This window comes from Anastrepha obliqua, chromosome 4 (assembly GCF_027943255.1).
Source record: "Anastrepha obliqua isolate idAnaObli1 chromosome 4, idAnaObli1_1.0, whole genome shotgun sequence".
Lineage (NCBI taxonomy): Eukaryota > Metazoa > Arthropoda > Insecta > Diptera > Tephritidae > Anastrepha > Anastrepha obliqua.
In genome coordinates this window covers 38,911,991-38,925,468 of record NC_072895.1, presented here as the reverse complement: position 1 = coordinate 38,925,468, position 13,478 = coordinate 38,911,991, and the positions used below count along the sequence as shown (strand labels likewise).

General features: G+C 34.1%; 1 protein-coding gene across 1 annotated transcript in view; it reads left to right on the top strand.

Moving 5' to 3' along the window:
* The first annotated feature begins 4,727 nt into the window (after positions 1–4,727).
* LOC129243911 (aquaporin AQPAn.G-like) overlaps positions 4,728–13,478 on the top strand; it is a 74,108-nt gene continuing 65,357 nt past the window's right edge. Inside the window, exon 1 of the mRNA XM_054881354.1 lies at positions 4,728–4,939. Coding sequence (XP_054737329.1) covers positions 4,896–4,939 — 44 coding nt within the window. The 5' untranslated portion in view covers positions 4,728–4,895. The remainder of the gene's footprint in view (positions 4,940–13,478) is intronic.

The following is a 13,478-nucleotide window of genomic DNA, read 5'->3' as shown; positions in this document are numbered from 1 at the left end:
TCGCCCGACAATTGTGACTTTTTGTTTATGCTAAACCCACAGAATCTCTTTGTTAAGCTAAAAAAGCTATAGTCTTAGCACATTAATTTCCGTTATAACGGGGCAGTCCTTATAGACAGATACACCCAGAGGATGGGCATGCAAACACATAACTTCTGCAGAAGCTGTCTAAATGAGGAAGAGGAAGACGCGGTGGCGCACGTTCTGTGCCATTGTTCTGCTCTATCCAGACGTAGATTCACAGGTTTAGGTAGACAATTTTAAAATTTTTTGGAAGATCTCAGTACTATGGAAATCTGGCGCCTTTTTCAAAAAAATGTTTGAAAAACTCATACAGGTTTAGGCGAGATAAGCATAATGAGCTATGAGTCTGAGTGTGCCCCATAGTGGACAACCGATACAACCTAATCAAGCGTAGTAACATTTTTATGAAAATATAGTTCGTTTTTCTACAAAAACTCTATAAGCCCAAGCTTTCAACTTTGCGGGAATTAAGAAAAAAACGCAGCAAATTGTCATCAAAATTTCACACCTTTAATAAAATCTTTCAGAAAATTTTAATTTTGGTATAATAAGTGCAAGCTTCAACTGACCTAACAATTGGCTTGCTTTTTTACTTTGTTTTTCCATGCCATGCGTGGATACTAATGTTTGGAATTAGTTTTTAATAGCTCTTATATTTTTTCAGGTAGTAGTCTGGTCAATTACTCATTTTTTATAGGTATTTTTTAGGAATTTTATTTTTAGCAAATAAAATGCGATCATTTTGATTTTAAAGTATGTTATTGTTGACATCAAATAGTATACAAAAACAATTTGTTTTTTACATCTTTTTTTGTAGTAGTGTGGCACCAAAGTAAGCGTCTTAAAAAAAGATAGGTAGCTTGTCAACAGGATTTTGGCTCTTCAGGAGATCTGAAACGAAAAAGTTAAACTGATTACTATTCTGTAGGCTTGTCATTCTGGCAGGTGTGACAATGTGAAATTTTTTTTGAAAAATAACAAAATGGGGGACTTTTGAAAAAAGGTATGTTTGAAAGGTGTATTTGATGTCATTAATAACATACTATAAAATCAAAACGATCGCATTTTATTTTCTTAAAAAAAAAATTCCTAAAAAATACCTATAAAAAATGAGTATTTGACCAGACCTATCTTCAGCGTTATTGACTAAATTACGAGTTATTTTATTAGCCTACCCACAAATGTCCTTCTCTTTTACATAACTTCATAATTTGTGGCACCAGAACTATTTGTCGAGGTAGACCATCAAAAAACCGTTTTCTAGTTATCTCACCCTTTTGGGAAGTTGCGCCAGCTAATTACTCTAAGCCTTTCTATTAGTTAAATTATTAATATTATTTGAATTTACTACCCATCAATGATTGACGAATGTAATATTTTTCTTCGAAGCTTCAGTTTTTTACCCTTGTGCGCTGGCTACATCGTAATCGATTCTTCTCTTTTTAGTGCTCACCGCTAACACTGACAGGGCCAAAAGAAGTCATAATTCTCTGCAATAGACAGAGGCGTATATTCTTCAAAAAAGAGCTCTGATTTGCAATTAAGCGAACACATATTCTTAGCTTAGCCTCCAAGCTAACGTTGTTGGTGATGTCTAGATGCCGAATCTGGCCAGCCCAGTTTAGAGAGGTGCGCTTGCAGGATTGAATGATGATCCACGTTAATATTTAAGCTATTTTAATTAGTTGCTTTGTTTCTATAAAATAATATAAAATGACATCTTTAAATCTATAAAAATTAAATGATGGCTGCCTAATATTTATTATTCAAATAAAGTTAATTTTCAGGGCATTATTTATTTTTAGAAAATACGTCCATAGTCGTCATAGTCATAGAGAGCCAGAGGCAAAAATTGGGGACTAAATACCAACATTGGCCGCTGGAACTATACATTATTCGATATGGTCCTCTTTGAGTAAGACAAATAACCTCAACCTTCTGTCAAGAGCGCAAATATCTAATATGATTTGCATTGGCGGGACATCTCAGAACTACATTCAGTGACAATGTAAGTATGTTTTTTACATGTTGTGTTCTTAGACCTTGGAATATCAATTGACAATTCTTGATATAAAAGTATATATTTATTTCTTTTATTCTATAGTGAATCATAGGGCCACGGGCGCTTCTTGATGGGCTGCATTCAAGAGAAACATTCCAGTGAAATGACGAAAAACGAGGGTACTTTGGCATACTAAAAAATTCAACTATTGAGTGTTGTGATCTAACCTTGTTTGCTGAGAGCAACATATTATGCGAATTTGAAGAGTGGAATGGCAACAACCAAATTCAACATGGGTCATCAAAGCGAAGTTCGCTACTCAAATTTTCCATTTGCTTTCTCGCACTGTAGCATATTTCATGCAGAATACTTAACTAAAATGGAATTTGCAGAGTATTGTGAAGGCGATAGATCCGAACAAGTTCCCTTTTAATTTTAAACTTGCGCTGCATTGTCGTAGATCTCTATATGAGATCTAAATAATTTTGCAGTTTGGATTGATGTTGCTAATCGTCTTGTGTTTTTTAGTTATCTGCTTGATTGGCTGAAATTGCTAAACTTGAAGTACACTTCTGTAAGGGAGTCAAAAACACATAAATTCAGACCACTAAAACTAAACAATAATGAAAACATATAGTTGGCAATCCCAGCAGGGGATGAGGGCGAGGTCGAGAGCGCGAGCTAAGGGAAAGGAGAGGAATTTGTTGATTGGCATCGGTAGCGCACAGTTGAGTCGCTAGTTTGGAGCTCTGTTATTGAGTACAATACTTTTCTTCTAATATTCAATAAATTTACTTTAAATATTATCACCGTTTATGTTACGCGTTTCATTATTTCGGCTATTCTGATCCATCTAACTAAAATATACAATAATACAGAAATTTTTTTCTTAGAAAATTAGAAATCTAAAAAGTTAGATTGAAGATCTCATTAACATCACGAAGAACGCGTTCAATAGGAGCATTGCTAGCATAAATTGTGTTGAACTTATTTAAATAGAAAGGAAGAGGAATACGAAGAATTCTGGGTAGTAGAAGAAAAATAATACATTGAAGCAGAAAGAGGCAATCAATGTTGCCTTTAATAATATTGAAAACAAAAGAGAGAGCAAGAATTGATCTTCTACTTTCTAAAGACTTCAAGTTGATCAAACGGGATGTGTAAGTTGGGATAGGTTCGGAAAATTTTACTGATCCTGGTATAAATTTAAGAGACAGAGAATTGTGCACGTTCGATCCCGTCGATTAAAAATATCACACAAAAAAAACAATCACATATTCAAATTTTATGTAAGAACTGTTTTTTGTGCTTAAAACAACAAAAATTTTTAATTAAATAATTACCACAAAATAATATGCATACATGCATTGCTTGGCTTCGTAGCGTACACACGATATTCGTTGATGCCTAACAAAAAACAATTCAATGGTCGGGTACATGGTTTGAATTTACAATGCTGGCAAACCTGCTAATGCTTATTTTTTCTGAGCTGCAGAAACGAGTGTCAAAGCCAAGCAATGGCAAAATTTTCGGAGCTCTTGCGGACAGTGCGATTTGTATGGCAAGCGAGTGCAACTTACGAATTTATATATTTCGGAATATTGCACAGAATACGAGATATGTAATCATTTAAGAATCGTTAAAGCCAAAGTATGAGGAATAATACAATAAGCAAGTGTATTGGCAGGTGTATGTTTGTAGGCAAGTGCAGGTACGGCATTGTTTGCCAAAAGTAAGTCAAACAAACAGTCAAATCGAAACAGTCAATCTCTTGGTAGATTCGAGACTATAACACATGGATAAATAGGCGGATTATCATAAAAAATGATTAAATAAAAAATTAAATTAAAATTAAAATTAAAATGTGCAAAAGTAAACACACTAAACAATTGATTGTTACCGTATTAAAAGTAGAAAATTTCAATAAAAACAAAAAAATCTAATTGTGGAATTAAAATAAAAAAGTCATAATCGGAAAGAAGAATGAATGTGGATACGTAAATAGTTAATAAATAAACTAGCAAGAAATATCAATTTCGTTACGACAGCAACAAAAAAAAACACAATGGATACAAAAACTGAGTTATGATATGCAAAATTGCAATAATGATGAGCTGTCACAATTTTATAAAAGTGCATATGTTTTCTGTCAAGCGGGTGCCTTCAGCAAAAAACTAATATTAATATTTTATTAGCGGTCATGAGGGCTGCCGTATTAGTGTTAGTGGTGTTGTCTATCGGCACTACTTTTTGTGATGTTTACTTTGCTATTTTAGCCCGATATGGAGTTTAATGCCGACCACGCGAATACCTCGCTTCACTTATTCATATCGCTGCTAGCTGTGCGCGCGCATCTTACACATTTATGTACCTCCATTTTTGCAGAAACGAATTCATATTCATAACTAACGGTTGAGTTGATACTACACGGCTGTGATTTGTTGTTACATATAGTTGCATGAGTGCGGAAAGTGTGAATTGAATTTGAAATTGAAAGTTGGACATATGAAAAAAACCAGTTTTGACAAATTCTTACAGAAGTTAACACAAACAAAAAATAATAATTATAATAGCAATAGTTATTCAATACATAAATACATATGAAAAATTAAAATTTATGAGTGTATGAGTTACATGCAGATCAGAGTTGGCGTAAAAAGTAGTGAAAATATAAAATTTTGTATTACAAAATAAAAGCAACAAACTAAAACGTAAATAAATAAAAAAATAAAAATAATATTTTGTATTTGCGCATTTTTCACGCGCACTTCATATCAACGCTCATACACGCACACATTTACAGGTCAAGTTATTGCTGCAATTAAGCAATCAAACATACAAACGCACTTGAAGAGCGCACGCATAAAAAATGTTTGAAAACATGTTGGACCGGTGTCGCACTGCAATTAACAGGTACGTTTATAACTGTTCCGCTACCGTTTGCATTCTGGGTACGTATAGGGTGGCAAGATAAGAATGTTACACGATGTAGGGTATACAGGAGAAGGAGCCTTCCGAATACCGCTGTTTTTTTTTTTGGGAATTGAGTGACGTCAGTACAGGAGATAAATAAACTTTTGTGTGCAAATGTATGCATGCACAATTTATTTTTACCCACACTTTCGCTTACTCTTCCCCTTTTTCTTTTATGTATTTTATTTTCTGCACAATTTTGTATTCAATCATACTTGAGAATGATAGGAAAATAAATTTAAATAAAACAAGAATGGTGTAAGATGGCAAATTGATTCTGACTCAATTTATTTTGAGGTTACATGCATGCCTTTATGTATGGAATAGCACATCATTTAAATGGTCGCCGGTAGTACTACAAGCAATCGTTCCAATTTTGGATGACTCAGTTCAATAAGTGCAGCATTATTCCCGCAATAGCGGCCCGTCTACAGTTGGCTTGCTGGCGTAGAGTAAATAGCTTCAGAGAAAATATTCCCGGGGGTTAAAGTCGTATGATCGCGGAGTCCGATTGATGAACACTCGCCGCGAGATGACCCAGTCGTCAAATTTATCGCTCACAACTTCAAGCATCGGATATATCGATGTTGTCGAACTCTGATTATAAAGAGTCGATTATTCTTCTGAAATGGCGCGATAACCGCTTAAGCGATTTTGGCCGAGTTTATTCGATTAGCATCGCTTTATACTGAATACTATAGATGGTAACGCAATCTTCTTCTTTATTTCGAAAGAAATAAGATCCCCTGAAGCTGCTATGCCACAAACCGCACTAAACTGTTAAATTTTGTGGATGCAGTGTTGCTTGACCGTACATTTGTGGGTTGTGTTGGATAATGGAAGTTTTGCTTGTTGACATAGCCACTGCGCCGGAAATCGGTATCGTTCGAGAAGATGGTTGTTCGGGTCTTCGTATTTACAACCGATACGTGATATCGATAATATTTTATAATTATCTCCACACGTTCGAAAATCGTGAAACGACCGCATTTGGATGCCATTGTACCTAAAATACCACTTGGAAAACTATTAATGCTATCTGATCACCCGTTAATTGCAAAAAACTTTGTTTTTGATACAAAATGTATTTCGCAAAAATTTCATATCGTTCTTAAACAGTAAATATGTATGAATTGTATGTTTATGAAGGTGTTTTGTATTTATCCTATATCTATTATACATACATACATACACACATACGTACATGCATTGATCAAAGGAATGCTGGCTAATTGTATGCACGTTTTAATTGGTTTGTTTTTTGAACTTTACAGTATTCGAAGTTACTCCCAGAAAGCACGTATGCAAATATACACAGGAAAAAATTTTTATTTATATTGAAAAAAAAAATCTTAAATTTGAAAAAAAAAACGCGAAAGCAGCGGTTACTATGTGTTGCATTTAAAACATTCCTATATTTTTCTTCTTCTTTATAGCAAGTTTATCTTCATTTCATCGTCTTTTGGCTAAAAACATTCATTTTGGCTAACAAACATTTCAGAGAAGCATCTTCGGTGTCTCTACTATTACTTTTTGAAACGCAGATGGTTAAGAGTCTAATTAAAAATAAAAAATTGTTTAAAAACAAGCTTCAATAACTTCAGAAACAAGAGAATGTAATCAGAATGGCGAACGCATGGCGATATTTAGCAAAGGCATTTGTCATTCAGAGTCGGCTTAAAACTATAGGTCGCTCCATTTGTGGAATAACATCAAGATGCGCACCACAAATAGGAGGAAGAGCTTGGCCAAACACTTAACAGAAGTGTACGCGCCAGTTATTTATTTGTCTTTACTTTTACTTAGAGAGGCATAGTAAATTGGAAACTTTGGAGCAGTTTTTCTCAAATTTTGTTTTTTTATTTTGAGTTATGACGTTCTTCCAGCAAACGAGCGCTATAAAACAACATTTATATACATTTGTGTATCCGAGAAGTTTAAATCGAGTGAACTACTAAACACCCATGGCTGAAAAATCGTCGTAATATTTAATTGTTAATGTAATAATAACAAATACATACAGGCATGGACAAAAGTCTAAATACACCCCCTATTTTTGTAGGGTTGAAAGTCCAAAAAATTGATTGTAAAATGTGTTGACACAGTTTTATTTGAAACGTTTTTCTAATTACAATAAACTAAAAAAAAACATTCTTTCACATAAAATAACAAATGTATGAGAGGAGAACATTAAAAAAGCGTTGAAAAAATCATACATAAATACAAAAATAACTTACTTTAGTGTAAGATTCTTGCTATGCAGTATTTAGTTGGTCCACCGTTAGCACTAGCAACTGCTTGAAACCGACGTGACGTTGAGGCAACTAATTTTTTTTTTACTATTCCAGGCTGCTTTCATGCGCTCTTTGAGTAAAACATCACTAAAAACCTGGGTTTTTCTAATTTTGAGTTTCAAACATTTTCAATAATATTGAAATCTGGGCTTTGCGGTGGTGTCTTTAAGTGGCTTGGTGCATAGTGTGTGGTGTGTTTTGGATCGCCATCTTGTTGAAAGATCCAACCTGCACCAAACTCACAATTATCCACTGAAGATTTCAAACTACCATCAAACGGTAGTTTCCATCAAAGAGGTTTTTATTATAACGATCCAGGTTAACCTCAAAATGCTATTTTTCCAACTCCAGATGGAACAGCTCTCTAAACCATTACTCTGCGGCGACCATTTCTTGACAAGTGCATTCGATTAAGAGCAATTTTTTTTTCTTCCAAACTTTAGTGCTTCCATCGCTGTCAAGTATATTAAACTTTGACTCATCTGTAAACAAAACTTTTTGCCAAAAATGCTTCCAATTTTTCTTCTATGTGCTTTGGCGAACTGGGAGCGCAGTTTATGATTTTTTTCAGAAATTGCATGGTGTTATACTGTGAAAACCGTTATAGTTCACAGTTCTTCGAATTGCTCCTGGATGGACTACTTTTCTTATTTGTTTGCTATATGTTCGGCCAATTTTCAAGCTATAACTTTTGGGAACCATGCGAATGTCTCTTCTTCGGACGGCCACTGCGTGGCTTATTTTTTTTTAAAGCTTTTTTACACTAGTCTTTACTGTTGGTCGACTCAAGTTTAAAATTTGTGAAATTTCACCATATCACTTTTTCTTTTCTATTTATTACCAAATTTCTTGCGTCAACTGATATTCATTTTGCCGGAGTCATTTTTGATCCATCATGGTGTATGCAACACATTTACCCTATGTTCAAAAAGTACCGCGAATGATTAAATAAAACGAAACAGAGTTAAATTACAGGCAAATTTATTTTATCTCCTTCAAAATATGACCCGTCTGAAGCAACACACATCAGCTAACGTTTAATCCAGTCCTCCATGTCCCCTGGTAGGCCGACGAAGGGATGACCTTCAGCTCCTTCGTCGCATTCGCTTTGATCACCTGGTTGGTAACTTCAACTTGGGAAACAAAAAGAAGTCGCACGGGGCCATATAAGGTGAATACGGTGCTTGCACGATGGTATTTACTTGCTGTTTGGTCATATAATCCAGCAGAATTTGGGCTCGGTGCGATGGTGCGTTATCATCACGCAAAATCCAAGAATCTCTCAAACGCTTCAAAACGGATAAATAATATTCTTTATTGACTGTTTGGCCCGATGGAAGGTACTCATGGTGCACTACGCCTTGGCAATCGGAGAAAACAGTCAATTATATGTATATGTATTGGGCCGGGTCGGTTTGTGGAGAGGCAAAAAAATCGCCCATTGCTCTGTGAAAATCATATTCATACCTCTAAAAAAAAATCTGATGTCTCCCAATTGGGAGACCCAATTTGGGTCTATAACTCACTGAAATTAATTTTTTCATTTACATATGTTCTGACTAAATAAATTTCTTACGAGAAAAAATAGATATTATTATAAATAAATAATAAATATTATTATAAATAAATAAAAAAAAAGAAAAAACATAGCCATTTAGCTGATTTTTTTATGTAAAGGCCAAAAATGGTGATATTTTTAAATTGGGGGACATCAGAATTCCCCCCTTCCTTCGGCAAAGTTTCTTATTTTGATCCCTAGAATACGATTTTCATAGAGCAATGAGCGATTTTTAAATCGACCCGCCCTAATATGTATACTGAATACATTTTATAAATAAACATTTGAAAATAACATAAGCCATGCAAACCGATTTTTCATTTCCAGGAGTGCGTGATCAGGGTCTTGAGGACCTTTGATCGTACTCCCCGCGAAACATCAATTTATTGAAGAAAATGCTCGATGATAAGATTATCTCGAGAAAAAGTTTTGTACACTGACTTCTGTTGTAAGTCAAAAGACGCCTGTTCGATACCTCATTTGAAAAAAGTAGTTTTTAAAGAAGATGGTGTGGCTGTTTCTTTTGATGCCCGTGAGTCGTCTTCCGTTTTGAGATTGCATGCAAGTAAATACATTTGTGTGCATGCGCATACCTAAGGTGTTAATTGCAATGAATTTAATAGTCATATGTTAATTAGCATCCTCATTAACATAATGCCTGTGGCTTTGTGTTTGAGCCGCCAAGAGGATGTTTTTGTGTGTACTGTTTATTGTCAAGCAAACAGTAAATAACACATGTAAATCAAGTTAAAATTAATTACAGAAAGAAATAGAAATTAAATTAAATAGTAATCTATGTAGGTAGGTAAAACATAGGAATTGAATAATTTCATGTCATAAGAAGTCACTGATATAGAATGTTATTTAGTCATTTTATGATTAGAACAAAAGAAAACTATTTCAATTTGAATGATTAAAGTTTATTTTATGCTAATTTAAATGTAATTTAATATACAGGAAGAGATTTATAGCGTTTAGCTAAACATACAAAATGTAATTTCTCGTGTTTTTTACGTGCTACTTCGATTGCTTCCCTTACATTTGGTGCCTAAGCCAGTGTTTTCGATTTTTGTGATACTAAGTCATTAATATAATTTAGAAAATAGTAGAAACATGTTTGTTTTTTAATTTATGTTTTGTTTACATGCTAAAAGTACTTATTTTATGCTCAAATTTGCGCGTTAAACAAATTTATGTTAGCCCAAATAAATACCTTGGCAATTTTCGCAAAATATCTGAGTTCTGTTTTCAGTCTCGAGGTGTACAAAGCGATTTGTAAATATTTGTTGAGGTTTTCTTAAAAAGGATAATTGTGCTTTTCATTAAATGACTGCCGAGAAATATTACAATATAATTAATATGAAGTGAGTAAGCAAGTAAATTTATAAACTATTTTTTCAAATTTTGTAAAATAATTATTAGAATAAAGAAAGAAAAAATTTCCAATTCAGATTGCACAGTTAGTAGCACTAGAGCAAAAACAACAATGGCTTGTAGTTTGTTGTGGCTTTTGAGAACTCCAATGTCAAAAATAGTTAACAAAGTTTGACAGTTCAGAGTATGGTATAATTCACAAAAATGGTATGGTATAATACACAGATGGTTCCAAAACTAGAACGCAAGAATAGTGGCGCCTAGAGCTCACAAATCCCTAACACTAAGTACAGATACCACAATTTTCCATGCGGAGCTCACATTCAAGTCAAAATCCTAAAAAGAGTTTAACAATGCACTGAACAAACTGGCCACTCATAATCAGGTCTCACTGATTTGGGTGCCAGGACATGAGGGACACGAATGAAACGAGAAGGCAGACTTTTATGACAAAAAAGGGGCACAAAGGCTATTTATTGGGATCAACCCCATTTATCGGCTTTAACAAAAATAATATAAAACAGGAAACCAAAAATATGGATCCAAACTAAAATCAGGGAACACTGGAACGGCATAAGTAGCCTTAATCACCCCAAAAAGTTTTTGAACTTCAATACCAACCGAGCAAAATCTGCTCTAATCCTAGATAAAAAGGGCCTCAGATTACTCTGTGGAGCACTTACAGGTCACTTTGCCTGTAATTAACACTCTAACACAGTAGGATTATCTAGTACAAGATTATGCAGGTTCTGCTGTGATGAAGAGGAGTCTAATCACCAACTGTGAGGCATTAGGCCACAGGAGACACATTCGTACCTACTAAAGGAGGAAGACCTACTATTGCTCCCTCCTAAGGAGCTGGTTCGATTCCTCGCTTTACCAAATAATTACAATTAAGTAATTAGGGGCGCACAATAGATCAATCTGGTCGCAGTGCATAAATACCTTAGCCTAATCCGTACAACCATTAGCATTACCATTACCATGGTATAATTCAAACAAAAAAGAGGGGAACGAATTTATATTTTCGTATTTTTATTTTGTTGATCTTTGATTTACTGCTTTGATTAATTTGTCGATTCTTCGACCTTAATCCTGAACTTTCTGTGCTATTCTAGTTCAACTAACTATTCTTAGTAAGTTACTCATCTTTTAAGAAACATAGGGATGCAGAATCGGATGGCTCAAAAAACAAATATTTTTCTCTTGAAGCTAGAACTTTTTAGGTAAGACAAGAAAGTTAACAAATATCAGAAATATTTAAATTAATTTTGAGAATTTTTTTTAGGTTTAGTTTATATTATAATTTATTTTTAAATAAGCCAAAAGGTGTTTTGGACATTTATGAAGATCAATTAAAAGGGAAGATTAAATAATATCGATCTGTACAAATTTTGTACCAAATTTACGCAAAAGTGCATTGTCCTTATGGGAGTTCGATGATCATATGCAAAGCGTTTAGCACGGGTAAATATTGGGGTTTTTGCTGTTTTTTGTTTGTTCCATTCAGTTGTGACTTACCGGGTGTTAACAATGGAAGTTAACAAAGAGAAAATTCGGTATATTTTAAAGTTTTCTTTGATAAAGGCTGGCCACTAAAATTGAATTGTGAATGGTGTTTAAAGTGCTGATACTGTAACAACTAATTACGTGCAATTTTGGTTTCGTCGATTCCATTCAGGCATTTTTGGTGAGGAAATGTTGGTAATGTCAAAAATGTCGATAAAAGCACTAAAATAATCGAGGTGAAGATAAAAGAAGTTTAGAGTGCTAAAGAACGACCATAAAACAGTTTTAAACCATTTGCGTAAAGCTGGATTAAAAAAGGAGCTCGATTTTTGGGTGTCACACCAATTGACACCGAAAAGCAGCGTGGATCGAATGAATTTCCATTTGCGAAGCATTGGCCAAACGGAATAAAATTGAACCCTTTCTTAATCGGATGGTGAAATGGTCACATACGACAATATTGTGCGAAAATTATCGTGGTGAAAGCTTGATGAAGCAGCTCAAGAGGAGGCCAAACCAGGTCTAACGGCCAGGAGAGTTCTCCTGTGTATCAAAGAAATTCATTTATTATGATTATTATTTATTGTTTTGATCTCTAATGTCAACAACTGGACAGTTTGATGGTAGCGATTGACTAGAAACGGCCAGAATTGGCCAATAGAACGGAAGCCACACACGTCTGTAGTGACTCCCCAAGAACTCCGGGAGCTTGGTTGGGAACTTTCTGAGTGATAGGAAGAGAATATTGTGAAAATCGATTACAAGAGTTTTTCGCCTATATGGACTAAAACTTCTATGAGAGAGGCATTATGAACCTACCTTTAAAATGGCAACAAATTTTTCAACAAAATGATACATTTTTGACTCAAATTGGACGATTCGAATATCCCCAAACTAATATTAAATATAAAAAACATACAAGTGAGTTGTCGATTTTTTTCGGACATAGAAAAGGTTTAGGGGGTAGCATCATAAAAAAACAAATATTTGGGTGAATTTAATGTAACCTTTAGTGAATTTTTTTATATTACAGCATTTTTTTGAAAACGGCGTTCTGATTTATTTTTAGTTCAGTTTTTTATCTATAACTTTGCTATTGACAAATAAAAATTTAAAGAATTCAGTATTACAAAAGAAAAAAGTTTATAGCAAATAAAAATTTCGAAATTGTTTCCGTGTTCCAATTATCTGGATGATAGTTGTCCATTACTTAAGGCAGTAGTCTGCTTTACAGGCTTCAAAAAATCGATTTTTTTGTTTTGTTTTAAATCTCTTCCAAAACTATCCAAGAATATGTCTTTAAAATTCCAGAGGCCAATTCGACATATTTTCGAAGCTAGAGCAGTTTTGGTGGCCGAGCGTCGAGCAGGTGCGAATGCTCAGGCAGAACTTTAAAGCGCGTTTTCTCGAGTTTTCATTTTCACAAGTGTTACAAAACGGTGCCGGCGATAGCAAAAAGAATATATGTCCGATCGAAAAAAACCAAAGTGATCTAGCTTCAGTATTAAATTATCTTCTATTTGAACTAAAAAAGTTGGACAAAAGTATTATTTAAACTACTTGTTTTGCAACTTAAAGTCAATTTTTTTTCTTAAAAAAGTGAATTTTTTTTTCAAACTTCGAAAAAATTTGGAATTTTATAACTTCTTCGGTATTTTTTTAGTTCATAAAGAAAAGAAACTTATAAAAATTAAAAAAAAATTTGGTTCGACTGTTTCAGATGCATCGCACGACCTCCATCACC